The 22778-nt window shown below is 45.2% G+C and overlaps 1 protein-coding gene across 1 annotated transcript; it reads left to right on the top strand.

Moving 5' to 3' along the window:
* Positions 1–391: 391 nt before the first annotated feature.
* Positions 392–21356, top strand: ATP5F1D (ATP synthase F1 subunit delta). Its single transcript, XM_073655145.1, has 5 exons — positions 392–621; positions 2293–2446; positions 12427–12515; positions 20281–20404; positions 21213–21356. Exons 1-4 carry the CDS (start codon positions 499–501, stop codon positions 20401–20403), a joined length of 489 nt encoding a protein of 162 aa, XP_073511246.1. The 5' UTR covers positions 392–498; the 3' UTR covers position 20404; positions 21213–21356.
* The last annotated feature ends 1422 nt before the right edge of the window (positions 21357–22778 follow it).

Here is a 22778-nt window from a genome sequence, read left to right on the forward strand (position 1 = left end):
CAATGTGTACACACCTGACCTAAGGATTGGTTTTCTTTTTCATTGTAGGTGGGGGACTACATTATTTATGAAAGATTGAGTATTGAACAACCCCTAAACCTCCTTAAAGCATTAATGATATTATATATTAGGGTATAATCATGTTTTTTTACGTGGATTCTAAAGTAGATCCGCTCCAAAAGCCACACAAAAGAAACTCCACGGGAACATACTGTATCCTGCATGGACAGCTATCTGGCTAGGGGTAATACATCTCTAGCCCCCCGGTACGGCATGCCGAGCTGTGAGGTAGCAGTGCAGCAGTGATATATAGTGAGCGGGACAGCCCTCTCCGTCACCGGCCTAACGCGCAGCACACGCCGGAACATGTAGTTCCTAGAAGGTTGTGGGCGGTGCGTCACTGACGGGGTCACACTACAAGTCCCGTCACTCCTTGCGCGCCGGCCTTGCTCCTTATCCGGTGTCCTTGCCTTCGGTCACACTTTGCCCGGCTTCACCATGCTTTCTGCCCGCGGTTTATTGGGTCTTCGCCGGGCAGTACTGGGTCACGTAAGATGCTATGCCGAGGCTGCACCGGCTGGCTCCCCAGCGATGAGCTTCACCTTCGCCTCCCCCAGCCAGGTTGTATGCTGTTTCCTGTGTTCTTATGCTGCCTGCAGTGCTGGGACATGTCATTGTATAAGGAGGGCACACAGCCGCGGGTACATGGGAGGGCACTACTGGCACGAAGGCCTGAGTGTATAATAAGTGACCTTCCCCTGTAGTCCCATAGGGTCAGGTGGCCTATGGCTGACAGGTGAGGTCACTACTAATGCTCTGTCCTCTATAGGCAGCACATACATGGCAGCGAGTGTGGTGGGCAGCCTCCATGGCACCGCACTCCTTGTAGTAGACGTCTCTGGTTGTAATGGTCATGGCTCTGTAGCCATCTAGGAATACACTCCTCAGACATCCATGGGGGGCCTGGACCCGTCAGCTCTGCCCTCTGGTCCTCTATAGAGCTCTGTACAAATGGGCTTCTCAAGGTCACAGCCTTCATTCTGGCATGCAATGTGGCTAATGGAAATCTGTGCGTATGAAGTGGCCTGGCACATTTTCCCAGGTTATACTAACCTATTGAGTAAACCGGAAAACTCTGCCAGGACAGGGCACTAGCACTACGCGCGTTCTATCCACTGCCTCTCTTAGAATATGAACAGTTTAAGAAATGGCTTATCAGCTTAAAAAATCCAACATTTATCGATTTGTGCCGACCAATGTTTGTAACAATAAGGGTGTAGTGAGACAACCATATAAATCGGACCGAGTTCAGAACAATGCAGGTCACGGACTGGTCGACGGCTCACCCGAGCGTTACAGCTCCATCTATTTCTATGCAACTGTCACACTCAGGTCGGGAGACCCGCTGGCCAGTCCGGGACCTGCATTGTTCCGATCTCTGTCCAATTTACAGTATATGGCCACCTGACTGCGCCTTAACAAACGGTCATCAGCTGTAACAAATAGATCTCATCCAAAGTAGTTAATGACCTCCCATTATGGCTGAAATCGCCCATTTTGCCTGACTTTTATATGATGTATATGGGCACTATAATTCAGGATCACGCACATTTCCACATTATGGGTTCCCTACATGGTACCTCCTGTACACGGTCAGTATTTGGTCAGTATTTTACATCAGTATGTGTAAGATAAAACCAGGAGTGGGTGATAAATCCAGAAGTGGTGACGTGTTTCTATTATACTTTTCCTCTGATTGTTCCACTCCTGATTTTGGCTTACAAATACTGATGTAAAATATGGAAAAACAATGAATGTGTGCACGTGACCTATGACAGATTTCTTGTATTATAGGCATTTGCCAATTGGTTGGGATAAGCCATAAAGAACGGAGTACTTTTCTATACTTAACATTTCAATAGTTTACTAAGCTAAATGCATCCAAATTCTGGCTCCATTTGCAGCAAAAACCCGATTTATATGCCTTGCAGCACATGTTAGACTTAAAAGACTAGAATGTGCACCAAATACTGCAACTAAGCAAATAGGTGATGGAAAGTTAGACTAGTGTCTAAAAATGCCCCAAAGTTCTCATCCAGCCACTGTGATAAGTTTGGCAGTTTCAGACTGCCTGGTGTAAGTGTACATACTACATATGTTATACATGACTTCTACACATTCCCCAAGGTGAAAATCAAGGTGGCACAGACACAAGTGTCCCGATTCTTCACGTTTGTGCATGTATTGGTGTCACTTCTGTGGCTGTCATTGTGACCAGTGTCTTCTCCGCAGGTCTTTTACAATGGTGCTAATGTGAAGCAAGTAGATGTCCCTACAACAACAGGAATGTTTGGCATCCTGGCGAATCATGTCCCCACGCTACAGGTTCTCAGGCCTGGCCTTGTCACAGTGTTGAGTGAAGATGGGACCACTACCAAATACTTTGGTTTGTAAACTTTGTGTGCTCAATATTACAGAACAGGGTAGGATCAGAGCGGTTTGAGGAATTCTTCACTATAAAGTATCTATAAGAAAAGTCTGCTTGAGACTGTCTGCCCATGGTGAGCTTTTGACACTGCATACTTTCGCTGCTTCAAAAACGCAGCGTCCTACAGCTCCAGCAAGGTGGGATTTATAGAAATCTCATGCCCACTGTGCTTTTTTTTTTCTAAGGCTATGTTCACACATCATGGGTTTTTTCAGCGTTACTTTTCTTCGGCAAAACCTGATCTCTTGCGAGGAGGTTGTTTAGGATTTTTGTTGCTGTTTTCTTGCTTTTTTTTTGCGTTTTTTCATTGTCCTTTTGTCTCTGTTATACATGTACATAAAGTTCAGTGACAAAAAAACAAAACTCATTCTGGTTTAGACACAAAAAACGCTGAAAACTTGACACCTGCGTTGTTGGTGTGTTTTTTTCACCACCCATTACTACCAATGGGTGAAAAAATGCTGAAAGAAGTGACATGCTCGATTTTGCAAAAAAAACATGCAAAGCACAAAATCCTGAACGAAAAAAAACCCATGATGTGTGCATGAGATTTCTGGAATATCATAGACTTTGCTGGTACTGCAAAACGCAGCTAAAAATTTGCATAGAAAAACGCATAAAAAAACGCTGAAAAAGCCATGATGTGTAAACATAGCCTAACTCTGCCTAAACTGACCTCTGGTGAGTGTTTCAAATCCAACACATGTCAATTTCTCTTGCAGCTACTCTGAGTTTTATGTGTACATTTTCCCATAGACTTGCATTAGATGTGGGAAATCCGCTGGTAAAAAACGCACATGCATTTTCATTGCGCTTGTGCAGTGGAAGCGCACTAAATACGCATGTGATCTACATGACAGTATCAATAAAGCTTTGTCAAAGCTAAATATCAGGAAGTATCTAAAACAAAGCGGCGTTATTTAAAGCATGACATGCCAGAGACAAAAACCACAGTGCTAAAAACGCACGTGAAAAAAAACGCACTAAAAAATGCAATAAAAAAAAAAAAAAAAAGTAACCTAATTTACTGCAACATCAAATACTCACCAAAAGCTCATCGTGGGAACTTAGCCTAAAGGGGTTGTCCAGGACTTGTGTATTGATGACATAGATTTAGTATAGATCAACATCAGATCGGTGGGGAGGCCGACACTTGGCACCCCCACCAATCACCTACTATATTTTGCAGGAATATAAGACGCACCCCAAATTTTGGGGAGGGAAATAGTAAAAAAAAATTAATTAATAAATGGTAATGCGTCTTATAGTCCGATTTTATGGTAGCTTACCAGTGGGGGCGGCTGTGGTGGAGCCGGTTCACAGGAAGCAGGGGTCACTGCTGCAGGAAGCCGTTGCCGGCAGAAGTGGGGCATTGCTGCGGAGGAGGGGGTGTCCCAGCATTTCAGAAAATGTCGGAGGTGAGCCCCGCACTTCCCATTGATCTCCCTGCGATGTGTGCTTTGGGAAAATGGCCGCTGGAGGCAGCACATGTGCAGAAAGACAATTCAGTAGTAGAGATCCCAATCTGCGCATGCACCACCTCCAGTGGCCCTTTTCTAGAAGCCCACTGCAGGGACTCTGCTCACCGCCGACATTTTTTTTTGAACCTCCCAGCCTGGGGCCTGCAGCATCGCCCCACTCCTGCAGCCATCGCCGGCCTCTTGCAGCAGCGACGCTGCGCTGCCTACTGTGACCCCGCTCCACCGCAGCCAGTAAGTTACATTCGGATTATAAGACGCACCCCTATTTTCATTCCAAACTTGGAGGGGGTGTGGGGGGGGGGATGCATCTTATAATCCAAAAAATACGGTATTTGCAGCTCTTGCTTAGGCCGCATGTAGACTATGTACAGAGCCATAACAGCATGGTGTATTGGCTGTTCTTGGTACTGAAGCTCAGCTGCTATAGAGATGTATGGGACCTGAGCTGTTGCACCAGAGAACAGTCACTACGAATTGTACAGAGCTGTGCTGTACAATAGTTATATGTGGCCACAGCGGGAGATGCAAACAGCCATTCTGAGGGGATGATGGGTATTGGCCCCCACCCATCTGAGATATTGATGACGTATCCTTTAGAATAGACAATCAATATAAAAACTTAATAACTCCTTTAGTCCTACAGCCTAAAATGGGAAAAGGAATGCATTATCTGGCGCCATTTTACTTTTCCCTTTCTAAAACTAGCTATGCATATTAATTTACCTAATATTTGTCCAGTAACGACCATGAAAATAAGAGAACACTCTTACTTCAAACTTAAATCCCATAATCAAAAATGGGGAATGAGTGATGTTCTAAAAAAAAAAAAAAACAGTTTAGTAAAATCACAAACAGTACATGATGATAAAATTAAAGGGAACCCATCCATTGATTCACATTACCCAATCCATGGACAGCATAAATCTAATCCTGGCTGAAAGATATATATCTATATCACCTATTGGGTGATGCAGTGAAGTCAGGAGCTGTATGCGCTGCCCTCTCCTTCTCTCTGAAGCTGCTCACTACACTTCCAGGTGTATCAGTGCAGCGAGAGGACCCAGGTAGGAGAACGTGCCCGGCTACTGTGTGCACACCAGCAATGATCAATGCGTGTATTCAGCGGGCACAGCCAGAGTCAGTGCACACATGCTGGGTAGCATACGCTCTAAGAAGCAAGCACTGTCCACCAGCAGTACAAGACGTCCCCAAGATGCAAAACGAGGAGGTGTAACAGTGCACTGAGCTCTTGGCCACATCAAGGGTGCACAGAAGCCGCCTCATTTGCATAGGAATTAAGTTATTTTCCAGTGCGTCCCTCCGGACAGCATGCCAGGAGGTAGTCTTCCCTTGACCTGTAATGGAACAGACATGATCACAGAGAGGTTAAAAGGCCCCTCCAGCCTCCAATGTTTTTCCTGTCCCTACAGGGGATAGTCATGAGAGGTTGCTCCTAGTGTTAAGATATCTTAACCTGTGGAGAGGGTCCCGGTCTTCCCTTCCCTGTCAAGCAATCCGGGGCTGACACCTCTCTCAGTAGAGAGCCATCAGCCAGCCAGTGATCCTTCTGCATTAATGCAGTATTCCTGGTCACCACTTCCTGCCATGATGGGCTCTCTGCATTACCAGCTTCCCCTGTTCTTCTAATGGCATCCAGAGCTATGGAATGATTGAGAGGCAGCACAATAGTCTTGAAGGGCTAGGCCTCTGAGCTGATACTAGCTACATGCCTTTATGCCGAAGCTGGGCCTCGTGCCCCATGTGCTGGAATTGGCTTCAGCTAGTCCTTGGATCTCTGGGCTAAAGTTAGGCTGCATGTCTGGGCTGTGTCTCATGGTTTGACTTCCGTTTGCTGCCTCATGTCATGGCCTCTACTCTTTGGTTGTTTCATGGTTTGACTGCATAGGGTCTCATGATTGGGCTTCAGAGTTTAACTTATGCCAAGAACTCATGTTTGCCCTCATTTTGTAGTTGAATAACACTCCGATGTTTCCCCTGTTGTATCGCCAGACCGGTATCAGTCTAATTGCTCCATCTGTGGGAGGGCACATGGTGTTAATACAGCACATTATCTCTGTGAAGACTTCCCTTTAGCTGCGTCTCATTGGCTCCTTCAGATGGGTCTAGTATGAAGGAACTCTGGGCCCCTGCCTCGGGGCCTCGTAGTGCTTGACTACCTCGCATTTCACACCTTGTGTCTCTAGCATAGACTCCAGTTAGAGGCCTCATGTCTCTGGACCTAGGTCCAGCTTCCTTTGCCTCATTCTTTGAAATTTGGCTTAGCCAAAGGAGCAGTTATGCTCGGATTGGCTTAGTATTTCCTCTGTTCAGAATAGGAGTCTCAATTCAGCTACTGTCCATACTCTGTTTAGTCAGAAGTATACAGACTTGGCCCTTAATTGCTAAAATCAGGACTTTTCATAATCCTGGTTGAAGGGAGACGTACAGGGGCATGTAAAAGTTTGTGAACAGTTAAGCAAGTTTGAAGATGAAATGATCTCTAAAAGGCCTAGAGTTAAATATAACACATTTCCTTTGTATTTTAGGCAAAAAATATTTCTTTATCGCTTCATTGGGGGACACAGGACCATGGGGTGTATGCTGTTGTCACGAGGAGGCTAACACTAGGCAAAAAAGAAAAAAGCTCCTCCTCTGCAGTATACACCCGCCTACAGGCACCAAGCTCACCAGTTTAAGCTTAGTATCTGTAGGAGGTAGACCTGGATCTTCACAGATCCAACCCTGTTGTGTTTTATTAACATTTCTTCTTTATTTTTCAGATACAGCTCTTCAGGGTTAACAGGGAACACTGTGTCCCCTGTTATACCCATTCTCAAGCAACCGAGAGAGCAGTGTGGCATTTCCCACATCGCCCACTCTCGGACCCGCTGGGCAGGACCTATCCCCTGCCACCTTCAGGGTGTCTCAGGGTGATTCTTGGTGGCCAGTCCTTGCCTATTCCCCACCCCAGCCCCCTCCTCGGAGCGGCCTGGGAGGGAGACGGTGGTCACTACGGTGACCTTCCCCCAGATTCTGGGGTCGACACCGCCTTTTGCACTGTCCAGGACCGGTCAGTGCGGGAAGGAGGAAAAGCCAGGATCCCCCTATCCACGGAGGGCCTCCTGTGTACATCCACGGAGGGCCTCCTGTGTACATCCTCAGAGGGAAAGGTACAATCCCTCCCTGCTCCCAGGTCCCTCACATCTCAGCTATGCACGGGCCTCACAAATCATGGGTTAATAAGGGAAGCATCTCATTTCCCCGCCGACGCTTACCTACTGCAGCGCTTGGCCACGCCCCCTCTCCTCAGACATCGGGTAGACGAACCGAGGGCCTCATACTCAATGGCGCTCCCCAACATGGCGTCCCCCACAGAACAAACACCCCCCCCCCCCCCCTCCGTTTCTCTGTACCCTTTTTACCCGGCAATTCTGCCCGCGCTTTCTCTCGGGGGGGGCGGGTACGGGTGGGCGTTTCTCTTTCGGGTGGGTACACGCCCCTGCCGGAAAACGGCCAATCAGGACTGTGGAGCGTTATGACGTTTCAGTCACGCCCACTTTTATCCCGAGGGCCTATCAGCGGCCAAGTTCTTAAGCCCGCCCCCCATCCCCTCTACCTATCGGAGCTTTGGCTCCCCTAGCTCGCTCAGGGAAACACTCTCCGCCCCTCTACGCTGCTCTCGTTCTGGCTCCGGCAGCAGCATCCTGCCTGACTGCCTCCTCACTGCAGCCCTGCTCCTGTCTCCGCGGCTCCGGACTTTCCAAAGGGGGATACGGGACCGTGCACATTCCAGACCGGGTAGGACCTACTCTGGCACCACACAGGCTCCCTCCTCTGCAGTATTTCTGGTCAGGCACATATGCCCAAACCCAGGGAGCTTTCTGTCCGTCCCACTCACACAGTCACATATTACGCCTGTGCTCTTTGCAGTACTAAGTGGCCCGCGGGTCTGACAACTGCTTTCTGCTCGACCTGCAAGCCTCCCACCATGCTGGCACCCCAAGATCCCCCTGCCGCCCAGGACGAGGTAACTCCCCCTCCTCCGGAGTGGGCTGTTGCTATGTCCCAGTCTGTTTCTGACCTCACCAAGGTATCTCAATCTCTGGTGCAGGTCCTAGAACGTTTGCCCATGCTATCCACGGCCACCAGTGCTCCGAACTTTCCAACGGACGATTCGCAGGCACCCCTGCCCCCTCCTTCTAAGGGCAGACCGAGGGCACGTTCTCAGAAACGGACTCACACAAGCTCATCCTCCTGCTCTCCAGACTCCAAATTGCTCCCTGCATCTCACACCTCTTCCCAAGAGGCCGCTCCGGGATCTGACACGGAATCAGATTCTGACTCTGGATCCAACACGGACCAATATTCTAAAGTCCAGGACATGGTTGACAGCCTTATATTGGCCGTCAATCACACTCTGCATGTTAAAGAGGACGAGAGCCCTTCTCAGGACTACTCCGTTTCCTTCAAGAGAATTAAGCGCCCGGCGCGCGCCTTTTCTAACCATTCAGAATTTGATGGTGTCTTTCAAAAACAATGGGAGCATCCAGAGAAGCGCTTCACTGGAAAGAAGCAGTTAGACATGCTATACCCATTTAACCACGACCTCGTCAGCAAATGGACGGAGTCCCCTTCTGTGGATCCTCCTGTCTCTCGTCTTTCAGCTAAGACGGTACTGTACCTCCCAGATGGTTCTTCCCTCAAGGACACTACAGATAGACAGGTTGAGGCCTTGGCTAAGTCAGCCTTCAAGGCTGCTGGCACCTCCTTTTGTCCTCCCTTCGCCTCAACTTGGATATCAAAGGCAGTCTCCGCATGGGCCAAACAGCTTAGGCAGGGCATCCTTTCCGGGGCTTCCCCAGACGATCTGGCTGACCTAGCGGATCAGATCGCCCACGCAGGGAAATATCTCCTTACGGGCATCCCTTGACGCCGCTACCTGTTCAGCACGCGTCTCCAGCAATATCATCGCTATACGTAGGATTCTTTGGCTGAAGGCTTGGAACGCCGACCCGGCCTCCAAGAAATCACTAACAAAATCTCCCTTTTCAGGGCTCCAGACTGTTTGGGTCTAAATTAGACCAGATCATCTCTGATGCCACTGGGGGCAAGAGCACTTGCCTTCCTTAGCCGAGACCTAATCGCCCTTTTCCTAGAAAACGTTACCTTCAGTTCCGGTCCTTTCGTCGGTTCCCTCAGCCAGGATCCTCCTCTCAACAGGACCGTACCCCTGCACAGCAAGACAAACGTAAGCCTACCTTTAAGCCCACTCCCAGCTGGCGCGCAAAGGGTCGCTCTTCCAAGTCCTCTGGATCCCGATCTCGATCCAACAGGTTTTCCTCAGCATGACGGGTCACTCCCACCTGGGATTTCGGCAATAGAGGATCAAGGAGTCAAGGAGATAGTGACCTCAGGCTGCAAGATCGAGTTCAACACCATGCCAAGAACACGATTTCTCAGGTCCCGCCACCCGCATTCATCTCTACTTCCTGGTTTCCTTCAGGCCATTGCCTCCCTTCTGCACTCAGGAGTTATAGTTCCAGTCCCCCTTCAAGAAAGGTGTTCAGGTTTCTACTCAAATCTTTTCGTCGTTCCAAAAAAGGACGGCTCACTACGTCTGATCCTAGACCTCAAACAACTAAACCGACAGGTACGCATACGGCACTTCAGAATGGAGTTCCTCAGGTTGGTAATCGCCTCGATGGAGGCCGGGGAATACCTATGTTCAGTGGATATTCAGGATGCGTATCTTCATATTCCAATTTACGCACCACATCAGAAGTTCCTTCGATTTGCCTTCCAGAACGCACATTACCAATTCACTTCTCTCCCCTTCGGGCTTGCCTCCGCCCTGAGGGTTTTCACAAAGGTAATGGCCATTCTACGAGCCAGGGGGATTGTAATTATCTCCTACCTCGACGACCTAATGATCAAGGGTCCCACGTTCAGGGACTGTCTCCAGATCACCCTGAACACGCTTTCTCGGTTAGGCTTGTTGATCAACACAGACAAATCCTCCCTGGTCCCATCTCAGCGCTTAACCGTTCTAGGGATGCAGTTCGACACGACCCATGCCCGGGTCCTTCTTCCAAGGGAGAAGATAAACTCTCTCCGTCGGGGGATTCACCTTCTCTCCGACCCGAGTCCATGCCGCCTTCGCCTGTGCATGAGTGTCTTGGGAAAAATGGTGGCATAAAATATACTGTATATAATTCCCCCCCCAAAATACAAAGGTAATATGTTCTCTTTAGCTTTAGGCCTTTTGGAGCTAATTTCATACAACTTGCTTTCTGTTCACAATAACAGTAATTTTGGCCAGGGCTGCCCAAACTTTGACATGCCACTCACTGTATGTCTATCGAGTTCATCCGATAACACTGCATTCCACTGATCTGGGAGTAAACTCCCATGAGGTACATGCTAATTTCCTCAGGTTGGGGGGAAAAGTTCCTCACAATTCCACAAATGGCTGACTAGTTCCCTTGATGAACATCCTGTCAGATTCTAGCACCATAATCTGTAATATATTTATCAAGGAAGGCATCCAGGCATCCTTGTACTCTTGTAATGAATCGACAGTACAGTATCATGAGACAGTCTCATACTCTCACTACTCTTACCATGGAGAACCCACAATCTCACGGCTCTTACAGTAAAGAATTCTTAGTCTCACTTCCCTCACAGTAGATAATCTCCCTCTGTGATTGAAAAAAAAACCTTCCTCTAGATATAGGTCATGGTCCCTGTCACCGTTGCAGTCCATGTGTAAAAATAGCATTGGAAAGTTGTTGTGCTGTTCCCCCCATTTACTTGCACATGGTAGTGGGATCGCCTTTTAGGCCTTTATTTTCTCCAGGCTGAGTGAGCCCAAGTTTGATACCCCCCCCCCCCAAAAAAAATTATAATTTGACATATTATACCTGCATTGACTTGTCTAGAGGAAGATTCAAGTGGAGTCTATCTCTTGTGTTTCCCAGGAGTGTCTCCATGGAGTTACCACAGGGGTGATGATCTGTGCTTCTCTATCAGGTGGTCTGATGATGAACCCAGCGTTGGTAATGGCAGGGGATGTTACCTGCCAGACTGCATAGTTCCTTAGTTTCAGTAGGGTAAAGCCCCTTACTTGAGGCCTAGAGATTTAAGGATTCAGAATAGGTGTCCGTGAGCTCCTGGGTGTGTAAGGTATAAACATCCCAATGCTCTGCCCATTTATCCATATACTAAAGGTTATTGGTTTGAGCTTTCAACAATCCAGGGCCGCTGTCCTGCAGGACTCTGTGCTATGGTAAGCGGGTCTGTAACCAAGGTATATTCTGAGCCCAGGAGGACCGGTGAAGGAACAGTTTAGTGTCATTAAGCACATGTGCGGTTATTGGTGGTTGTGTTAGAGGCTATCACCATAGTTTTGGCTGTGCAATAAGGGGTGTTTAAGGTCTATTCTATGGCTGCGGTGGTATAAGTATAATCTAACAATCACTGCGGTTCATTATTGGTGTTGAGGTACAACCGTAGAGTGTGTCTCTCTCCGTTTCTGCTGCATAATTTTTATACCACACTTATCCTGAATATTTGGCTTATTGACATATTTCAGGCATTCACTCACTACAGTGATTTATCTTTGCAGATTACTATGATTGTCTATATTTTCTTCTGATCTTGCAGATCAGTTACTATATCTAGCTTAGTTCTTGCCCAGGACTTTATTCCTTTATGGCTTCTGTACCCACCCTTGTGTTATTTCGCTGGCACTACTCCTGGTATGCTGTTCAGGGGGGGACTTACTGGAAAAGGGGAATTAGACCTACTGGTAATTAGATTTCCAGGTAGTCCCTGAAGACAGCACCCGTATTTCCCTTCCCTTACGTATATTTTTAGGCTTGCGCAAGATCGATCTTCCTGCAGATCATTCATCCGGCCTCCATGGCTCGAGATTGATCTGAAGGCCATTAAAGTGTTTATCTTGCATATGAGTTCTAGTGGCTCATATAGACCACTTCCATCCTTTCTTCGGTAGTAATTTTAAGAAACACTGGAGGGTGGCGGTGGGAGAGGTCTTTAAATCTCTGTGATCCTGTCCCATCATAGGTCAAGGAAGGACTACCTCCTAGTCTGGTGTCCTGAGAAACTACATGGAAATCGAATTACCGGTAGCTCTAATTCCCTTTTTCTCAAGCACTGTCCAAAGTAACAGATACAGTGCTAGTGTGAATTTTTAGGGGCTTAGTCCCCTAATGCGCGATATAGTTAGTTTTCAGTGCATTTTGGGTGTGACAGACTCCCTTTTAATAATTCTTAATAGGGGAAAAGTATTAATCAATGACTTGAGCTTTTGGAATAGATTTGTTTACAAATGATTTTTGTTAAGAAACTCTTATGATCTCAATAAACTATGCCATTTTTTCACTGCTACAGACATTTATTAATGAAGAATTCCTTTTAAATACTGTCATTGTCTAGTGAGTAGCGGTTCAGTGACTGTGAATGCAGATTCCTCTGTGCAGCTGTTGGCTGAAGAAGCGGTGACTTTGGACATGCTGGATCCAAGTGTAAGTTTATACTCAAGTGACACTAATAAATACTTCAGTTTCAACCTTTTTACATAAGTTAGAGGCCAGTATTTGTTATATATAATTTTGTACACCATAGAGAGAAAAAAAAAAGTTATGCTTTATATTCTGCCTTACTTCAACACCTGTGCACATAGTTTTTAAGATTGAAAGAAGATACAAATCCAAAGTTCAACCTTTCACCTAACCAGGTATTGATCCAGAAGAAGGCAAAGAACCCATGAGGCTGATGCTAATTGCTCCATAGTAGGGGAAAATTCCTTCTGACTCCACATCCAGCAGTCAGACTAGTTCCCTGGAACAATGCCCCATCACAGAAGCGAATACTCATAACCTTCAAGATTAGATTATTCAAGAAAGGCATCCAAGCCCTCCTTAAACTTGTAATAGCCGATTCATTAAAGGGGGTTTTCCACTACTTTCACCCCCCATTATACACCATAGCTCTTCAAAACAATAGCTTTTGTAATACACTTGTATTAGATGTATAGCTTCTATGAGCGCATCTCGGCAGGGATCACATGGTCCTGGATTGTTATGGAGATTCTTCTTCCTCCTCGGTTTTGTCTGATGAGTCCGGTCTCCAGGCACAGGTATTATACAAAATGAAAGGAAGCTGTCACTGTGCTCCAGGTGGTGGGTGTAGATGCTTTGGATTGAATGACAGCTTGCCTGAGCATGGGTCCTGAAGGGTGAGGAGGGAGGAGTCTGGGTGGAGAATGGAGAGGCCGTGATCAGTGATGGCTCATAGGCCACTGCAATGCATGATGGAACTTGTAGTATTAGAACACACTAAGCCTGGGGACAGGAAGTGATGGATGTAAGCATCAGAGCTGCAGCTGGCAGACACCAAGTGATGCTATCTGCATGATATATTACTATAATAAGAGTATGGATGCATTTACTGCTACATAATAGCAAGATTAATGAATAAAAAATGAAATCAGTTAGGGTAGTGGATATCTTCTTTAAACATCATGTGACAGTTACTGTTGCTACGGTTTTGTATCAAAAAAGGTAATTTCAAAAGAACATTCTTCTATCAAAAGGAAAATAAAGGTGCACGATACCTGCTGATTGCGTACACGTCCCTACAGCTATCTGTAGTTGTAATCTCAAAGGTCCCACTCACCACCTGCAGAAGTGACCTGAGCAGGATATTCCTTTACAGCACCACTCCAGCATGGTTTTTTTTTTAATTGCACCTTGTTCTGGCTCTCATAGACTTGCATTGAGAGCTTTTTAAATAGCTGACACAACTTCTGACTTCTAGCCAGTCAGAAGCTGCGCTCACAAGATGGCATGGGGGGAGACCAGAGCGGTGCCGAAAATTGGTGAAGACACTGGATGGATGAGTATATGACCGGGGGCAGGGGACCTACATTTAAAGCACCACTCCAGCACTGAAAAAAACCCCGCTGGATTGGTGCTTTAAGATTCTTTGTTCTCATTTTGGCAGTGTTTGGCAAAAAAAAGGCCGCAGTATGTGCCACTCACGTGTTTGGTTTCTTTTGTTTCAAGATTGCTCTGCATATGAAGTTCCAAATGATTGTGAAGTTATGAGCTGATTGTAGATCCTATTACATTATTTGTACTTATGTTGATTTGTTTCTATGCAAACTTGGCATAAAATAAGAAAACTGAAATTCTTTAGGAGATGGAAAGCATTCACCTGACACAACAGTTCTTGTTCATATAAAAATATGTCTATACTGTGATCATTACGTGTAATATCAAACCTTTGGGTGAAGGATGAGGGGAGTGTTCACTAGTTAGTGTGATTGTCTCCTAAGACAATTAATTTGAAAAATAACCCAGGTATCTAATTTTGCTGTCTTTGAGTAATTTCTTATACCAAAAATTCTTGGACTATAAGGGCTCACACTCATCTGCATTTATAATATTGGTCCAATGTTGTTCCTGAAAAGTCTGACAAGTGTCATGTGTGTACAATGCGATTTTTCTCGCCTAGCATCTGAATGACATGCGTATGCAATGAGTTTAACCTTCGCTTTTACATACAATAGTTCTCTAGGTCATTTAAAGCTAGTTTATATAGATAGATGATGGAAATGTCAGTGAGAGATATTATCATTGCAGTGTGTGTGTGTATATGTGTGTTGCTAACTGTCTGTCTTTAGTTAATAATTCAAGAATTAAAAGAAAAAAATGGCATGGGGTCCCCAGTAATTATCTTAACCAGCTGAGGGAAAGCTGACAACTGGGGACTGATGATTATAGTCTGGGAAGGGAGTAATAAACATGGAGCTTCCCAGGCTATTAATATCAGCTCATAGCTATCTGATTGGCCTTTACTGGTTATTAACAAGGGGTGACACCCCCCCCCCCCCCAGAAAAAATGGCAAAGGCTAGTCAGACAGATTCAGGCTGATATTAATAACCTAGGAAGAGGCCATGGATATTGGCCCCCTCCGAGAGTAAGAACATTAATCCTCATCTACCCAAGAAATGGCATATCCATAAGGTGTGCCAATTCTGTCGCCTAGTCTCCGCTCTTCCCACTTGCCCTGGTGCGGTGGCAAGTGGGGTTGATGTCATCTGTTTTATGCAGGCCTGTGGAGTCGGAGTCTGTGTTAATTTTGGTGGAGTTGGTATAAAATGGACCAACTCCTAAAATATATAATAAATTGGGTACAGTAGTTCATTACAGTTTGTGGGGAATATTTTTCATAAGAATTTGGGAAAGTTATGAAATGTCCTATAAATGTCTGTCCTATTCCTGATCTAAGGGTCTAGACTTTTAGCTGAGATTAATCTGTGCTACAGTAAATTTATCACTTAAACATGAGCCATGTCTGAGGGAGTCAAAGTTGTTGAGTTGGAGACCGTGTCAGGGAAATTGAGGAGTCGGAGGTTTGGCTTACCGACTCCACAGCCCTGGTTTTATGGCAGCTGACATGAAGCCCTGGGGTTAGTAATGGAGAGGCGTCTATAAGACACCTCCATTACTAACCCTATAGTCAAATGTAATAAAGACACAGACGCAGTAAAGTCCCTTTATTTGAAATAAACGCTCCCCATAAAACAGCTGACATCAACCCCACAACTATTACCCCACTTGCCACCGCACCAGGGCAAGTGGGAAAAGCAAGCGAGGCTAAGCTCCAGAATTGGCGCATCTGATGGATGCGCCATTTCTGGTAGTGGTTGAGGGCTGATGTTCTTTTGTCTAGGAGGGGGCTAATATCCATGGCCCCTTCCTAGGCTATTAATATTAGCCTGCAACGGTCTGCCTAGCCTTTGCTGGTTATTAAAAACTAGCTATTGAACCCTTTCTACTCCCGGGTGGCGAGCATTTTTATTGGTATATGGTCTCTCATGCTGGTATGTGCTGCCCCCATCCTGTCCTCAACATCCTATCCTGGTATGCATGGCACCCCTCACCCCCAATCCTGGTATGCATGGCACCCCTCACCCCCAATCCTGGTATGCATGGCACCCCTCACCCCCAATCCTGGTATGCATGGCACCCCTCACCCCCAATCCTGGTATGCATGGCCCCCTCATCCTGGTATACGTGGGCCTCCTCATCACCCAATCCTGGTATGCATGGCACCCCATCCCTCATCCTGGTATGCATGGTACCCCGCATTCCTATTCTGGTATGCATGGCACACCATCCCTCATCCTGGTATACATGGCACCCCTCATCCCAATTCTGGTATGTATGGCCTCTTCATCCCAGAAAGTGTACATAATGTGTGTGCTGTAAATCTATGTGTATAATTCACATGCTGCAGAGCTTACCTCTGTATTCTACCAGAGTGCATTAAAATTGGTGATATTCACACCTCCATTGCTTTACGCCACCAGGGAAGTTATAAGCACACCCTGGCTGGCATATGCAGCAGAGCCTACTGTCAATCTAAGCGCCGGGGTGTATTTACAGCCGCCACTCTGTTTAGTGAGTGGCGACTTTAGCTGCTCTTTGCACACACCCATGACTGAAAGCTGGTGGCTCCTGGGAGGATATAAGTTCATTTTCTCCTGCTAGCTGCACTTTCATTAAGACAGCGGTCAGCATAGTAACAGGATTTACCTGCAGATTAACCCCTATATCTGTAGGAAAAATTGTTTCCAAGGTGACAGGTTCCCTTTAGCTTTTAGCTTTCCATCTGCATCACCGTTGAGGGCTTGTTTTTTGCAGAACGAATTATAGTTTTGAGTGACCCCCAATCTAGTGGGGTGTAATGATGGGGAGAAAATAACACAATTCAACCATTATCTTTTGGGTTTCCTTTTTTCTGGGTTCATTGTGTGGTAAAAATGACCTGGTAACATAATTTTTTTTTTTTTTTTTTTAAACTAAAGAATCATTTTACTGCTTATAAAATCAGAACTTTGTTTAAAAAAATGGTTTGTTGCTTGGTGAATTCTGACATTTCGTGTTATTTTTTTTTTTTTTTCTCTTTACACAGTTGGCCTCTTTTGGTTAATATTTATATTTTCGTAATAGAATTTTATGGACGTTGTTGCTCAGACTGTTATATACAAACAGAAGAATGCTACAGCACACTGTGTGATTTAATTTAAGATATATGCAAACACTGAATATATGAATTTTAAATGGTAAATAAACTATACTTATAAAATTGAGGATGTTGGCTCACAAATTGGCCAAATCTTTTGAGCCCACCAGCCACTGCAAGGCGTACCATTACTTGATTTGTATATTATACCGTCACAGCAGCTTGCACATGTTCACAGCTTCATTCTGTTAGAAGGTGCTGGTCAGTCTTTGAAACATACAATTGGAGATGGTGACTGCTTTCATATTTGGCAGAGCTCTACTCCCATCAGTTTAAGTGCCCATTGAGAAATCATTGATTTTTATTTATTTTTTTTTTCTTTCAAAAAGACATTCCAGTGTATCAGTTCAGTGTTTTGGATCCAGTTTTTACCATTATTGTTGAATCAGTGTTTTTCTTATATTGAAGAAATATTACTTGCAAAGCTTCTACCCATGACAGTGTTGCAATCTAAGAGCGTCTGTGTCTGATTTTCACAGATCCATAGACTTGTACAGGTGATTTTGATTCGGGATTCTGATCAAAATTGGACGTGTCTCAGTGACTCTTTTCACTGGCACAGTCCACATAAAAGATACGTATGAAATCGTCCATAAACTATAATGAACATATTTTATCCATGAAAACAGTGATAGAAAACATGTACACAAAAAAACCGACATTTGAAAGAGACTGAAGGCTGTTATTCATTCGTTCTGGGTGCTACCTGCCAATCGATGTCAGCCCCCTGCACCATTTCAATGGTTATAAGTGGGTGGCTGCAGGGAGAATAAAACTTATTTTTCTCCCTGTAACTCTCTGCTCCTGTAAGGCTGCCAGACATAATTTAAATGCCATTTACCTACAGATTACCACAAAATCTCCAGTTAAATGGTGTTTTTGGAGGTGACCAGTTCCCTGTAAAGTACCACTCCAGTGTTTTGTTTTTTTTTGGTGTGACACTGATGTAAGTTTCCTGAACCTAGCATTCTACTTACCAGATCTTCCCTGTGCTGCTTGGGTCGCACTCTGCCATCTTGGGACCTCAGCTTCTGACTGACCAGGAGTCAGAGGGAATAGTCACAAATTCTCAGTGTAAGGCCACGGCTCCACTATCAGTATTTGGTCAGTATTCGGTCAGTATTTTTTCTCAGGAGTGGCAGCCAAAACTAGGTGAGGAACAATCAGAGAAAAGGTATAATAGAAACAAGTCACCAATCCTGCATTTATCACCCACTCCTGGTTTTGGCTCCCAAATACTGACCAAATACTTACAAAGGCTGTGTGCCCACGATGCAGAAATGCTCCGGATTTTTCCTGAGCGTTTCTGCATCTCCCTGGCAGAAAAAACGCATGCGGATTGTACATGCGGATTGTACATGCGGATTCCTGCCAGGGACAAGCGGATGTGAAGCGTTCTTCACTGACATTTCCGCATGCGGGTTGACAAGCGCTTTCCAAGCGATTTTAGCATCACTTGGAAAGTGCTTGACAACTTGGTCACACTATATAAATCCATGCAAACGGCATGGATTTATATAGTGTGACCCGAGAGAATGTCAAAAAATAAAAAATAGATCTATACTTACCATCCGATTGCCCCCGCAGTCTTGCTTCGTTCGGTGCTGACTGCCGGCACATTGCGGTACACTACACTAAAGGACCTGCCGACGTCCGTGTCGCATGACCCGTCACATGACTGACGTCAGCGCAGGTCCTTCAGTCCATCGCGATTTGCTTGCAAGGGAGGACAAGCGCATCGGGGGCCGTCAGAAGGCAAGTATAACATTTATTTTTTATTTTATTCTTTTTTTTTTTTTTTTTTTCACAGGTTCTATGGTACCCGGGTCCGGAAGAGAGTCTCCTGTCCTTCACACCCGGGTACCATCCGCACATTGGAACACGTGGAATGCGCATGTACAGATGCAGTGATGCGTAATCCATGCGTTCCAATGCAAGTCAATGGCGGCGAAAACGCAGCACTTCTGCAAAATAATTGCTATTGCTGTGTTTTTTTTCCGCAGTGATAATCCGCAGCGGAAATTTGCACAGCACATGCGGATTATCATTGGGGAACATGGCAGGCCTTCTACCAAGCGTTTAAGCATTTCTGCAGCTTTTTTGCTGCTGCGGAAACGCTTAAAAAACGCATCGTGGGCACACAGCCAAATACTGATAGTGGGGCTGTGGCCTAAGTCTAAGAGTCTCGTTCTTGTTCTCATAGACTTATACTGAGTAGTGACTTTTAGATCACCCCGCACTGAAAAACACTGGAGCGATCCGGCAGGTCACAACTTGCAGAAGACAGCCGGAGCGCCGCCGATAAAGGAATACAGCAGCTGGTAAGTATGATACAAAGTGCGGGGGACTTGAGATTACTTGCAAAAGCTGGAGTGGTGCTTTAAATGTTACTGTTTGAGATTGACAGTGGCATGTAATTGGTTAAACTGCAGTGATCAGAGCTGGCTTAGGTTGCTGCTGTACAGACAGATGTTAGCTGTGTAAACCCTTTTGTGCCTGAGCCCACACCATACACGGGCACTCTGACTGATGTACCAGTGCGACAGGGTATGCTAAGGTATGAACTTTTCCAATGAGAAGCTCTTGTTTTTTGTTCCTCTGCAATTTTACCATTCCTCGTAAATCCACTTCTGGCTTTGGAGAAAAAAACTGCACCAAGAACTGCAGTTGTATATCTCCACATAGAAACATGGCAGCAGCGGTGAGGTCGTTACTGCAGCATGTGAATGCTGCTGCTAATCACTGGACTCAGCGGTCATCCAGAGGTAGACTGCACATGCTGCAGTTGTAACGTAACTGCAGCTGTGTCCCCAAAAAGCAGGGCAGCAGTGAAGTCATCATTGGAGAGCAGGGGGTAAGTAGGGCTGACTTTCTGGTTTTTGACAGAATATATAAATAGAATATATTTTTTTTTATATAAATAGAAGTTAAATCTGTAAAACACCTTTTAAGCAAATTACAACAAAAAAACACAATGAAAGCAGAATTATTATTGCAGTCCCAAATTGGAACAGCGGAAAATTAGACAAAAAAATGACACCAAGTTTACCAAAGTGGTGAACGCAATGTGATAATCTTCTAACATGTTAAGCTTCATATTCTTTTAACTATCACATCTTGACCCATCTTTGGCCAGCTGTACACTGCATCGCAGGGCTATAACAATGGCTTTCCTTATATCTGCTTCTTAATAGACTGCAAAGTCCAACCTTGAGAAGGCCCTGGCAGAGCTGCAGAGTGCCGGAGATGAAGTAGCAAAGGCAGAGGCACAGGTTAACCTAGAGGCTTGTGACGCCATTGTAAAGGCCCTAGAATAAGGTTGGTATCCCTACATTTCTCATTTCCTCACTTTTTTATTGCACTGAACAGTGCTTGTCGTCTACTACTCCTTACTAAGTGAGTGGAGGTGGTCTGTACTTCCCAGCTCTGCATCATGTATTCCTACTGCTCTTGTGCTCTATGGCTGGATCTGTCCGCATGATATAAACACTGCTTCCTCATACTTGGAACGGATTTCCCTCTCCAGCATGGTTTTAACCTGTGTTTTTTTTTCTCCCTTTTTTTCCCCTTGCGCTCTCCCACCCTCTCTGACACATCACTCACCCACCTTACATCTGGTATCCCCATGCCTCTGCACACACCACATTCTCTCACATCTCCTCTATGCACATGCGGACAAGTGCCCTGTCTTTCTGTGCTTGTACATCCCCCTCATCCCACCCTTTTTGGTTGCACATTCCTTCTCCTGTCGTCTTCTGCATGCGTGTGTCTTATCTTTTTTTGTGTTACCCTAGAGTATGTCTGACAGCACAGATGAGGTTTTATGTATTACATTGTAACATGGGAGACTTTGCATTTTCTGTGGTTGGGCTTTTCGTGTTATATGGAAAAAAAAATCTGCTTGTCTCTGCAGGTGCGTTACAATGGGCTATGCCAACCATCTATATCCCACTGCTGCTAATCAGTATTTTGTTGCATTCTGCTCTATGAATTTCCTTTAGTAATGACTGACTCTCTGCTCAGAGCACCACTTTACCACAAGGTGGTGGTAATGTGATATTTCTCATGCACCGCCACATAGAAATGTATTTGTTGCTCTAAATGCTATCTTTTTTTTCTTTTACAGGGGTTTTGTCTTTTTGTTTCCAGCCGCCATCTCCCCCAAATAATAAAAATGTAAAAAAAAAACTGCTGTCTTGTGTTCTTTGTATTGCGTGACATGCTGTTTTAGTGCCATCTTATGTTTCCTGACCTTTCTGATATTCTCAGAAGTATACTACTGCATAATAAAATAAAATAAAAAGTTTGAAAGATCACTAGGAGCTATGTGGGTTGACCTAAAATCTGTATTCGGTGCAGGCAGAATTGACACCTAGATTATAATTTCAAGTGATAGTGAAGATCAGTCAGATGACCTTTTTAAGGTAAACTTAAGCTGACCGTACACATGAAATGTCACTGTCTCGAGTCCTCTGACCCCATAATTCTCCACCCTCAACTATGTTTGGCAGTCAGAGCCATCTCCGTGGGTAGAGGGAAAGAAGCTATTGCACTTTTAAAGGGCTGTGGAGTCGGCGTCCATTTTGGTGGAGTCGGTATAGAATGGACCAACTCCTAAAAATATATAATAAATTGGGCTCAATGCAGGATGTGTTGTTAATCTTTTCATAAGAATTTGGGAAAGTTGTGAAATGTCCTCTTCCTGATCTAAGGATCTTGGCTTTTAGCTGAGATGAATCTGTGCTGCACTTTATGTACACGCTTAGTAGTGAGGCAGTGCTGGAGAGTCGGGGAAATTGAGGAGTTGGTGGTTTGGTTTACTGTCTCCACAGCCCTGACACACTACAGATAACACCTCATATCCATCATGCTCAATTTCCAACCCTCCCCCCAAAAAAATAGTTTTAAACTTGTTTTAATGAAGCATTTTTCATAATAAACGTTACTGACATACAGCAATGAAATATAAAACTGGATTCTGATAATGACATCTGTAAATATCTATTTTAGGATAATGTTGTAGATATTATCAGACATTGAACAATGGGTAAATGCAATACAGTAAAGCATTAATACACAAAACATGGACCTCTGCTATAGTCATTTAATTCAGACGCACCAGACAAGTGCAAAGTATACATCAGTTTAGACAGGAGTACACGCTTCTTAATCCATTTTAGATCAGGATGCCCATCCCAAGTATTTAGAAGCCTGGAGTACATCAGGGCATGTCGTGTGAAAGTGAGGAGGTCGGAGTGTTGGGTGAATCACATTTTCTGGGAGGGTTATAGAATCCGGGAGAAACTCTGTAAGTGGGAAATGGATTCTCATTGGATTCTGGTGAAAGCTGCAGGTTTGTTAGTCTTTGATCCGTTAAAGTGGTCAGGTTTCACTTTTTTAATACTGTTTTTACCATGTTGCTCACAGGGTAATAATGTATTGCAGCCTAAAGACCTGCCCCCAGAGATACCCAAATCTGATTGTCAGCAACGCTCCATGTTTTTCTCTAAGTTGCTTAGGCTTGTGCTTTTGTCGGGCTGTAATATTGCACCATGTATGGCCAGCCCTTGCTATGTAAAATGAAGCCTGTTGTAACAGGAATGGGGGAACTGTTGGCGCATGTGTGGCGGCATCCCCTTCTCAGGTGTACCATTTCTCGGATTATGAACCTAGGTGCAGGTGAGACTCGCCC

The sequence above is a fragment of the Phyllobates terribilis genome, unplaced genomic scaffold (assembly GCF_046119375.1).
Source record: "Phyllobates terribilis strain yellow unplaced genomic scaffold, ASM4611937v1 Scaffold_1__5_contigs__length_1240528914, whole genome shotgun sequence".
Lineage (NCBI taxonomy): Eukaryota > Metazoa > Chordata > Amphibia > Anura > Dendrobatidae > Phyllobates > Phyllobates terribilis.

Bases quoted from the DNA above. Each gene is read 5' to 3' on its own strand.
- ATP5F1D (XM_073655145.1), top strand. From the start codon at position 499: ATGCTTTCTGCCCGCGGTTTATTGGGTCTTCGCCGGGCAGTACTGGGT. The intron at 622-2,292 runs GTTGTATGCTGT...TCTTCTCCGCAG, and splicing joins CCTTCGCCTCCCCCAGCCAG to GTCTTTTACAATGGTGCTAA. The intron at 12,516-20,280 runs GTAAGTTTATAC...GCTTCTTAATAG, and splicing joins TGGACATGCTGGATCCAAGT to ACTGCAAAGTCCAACCTTGA.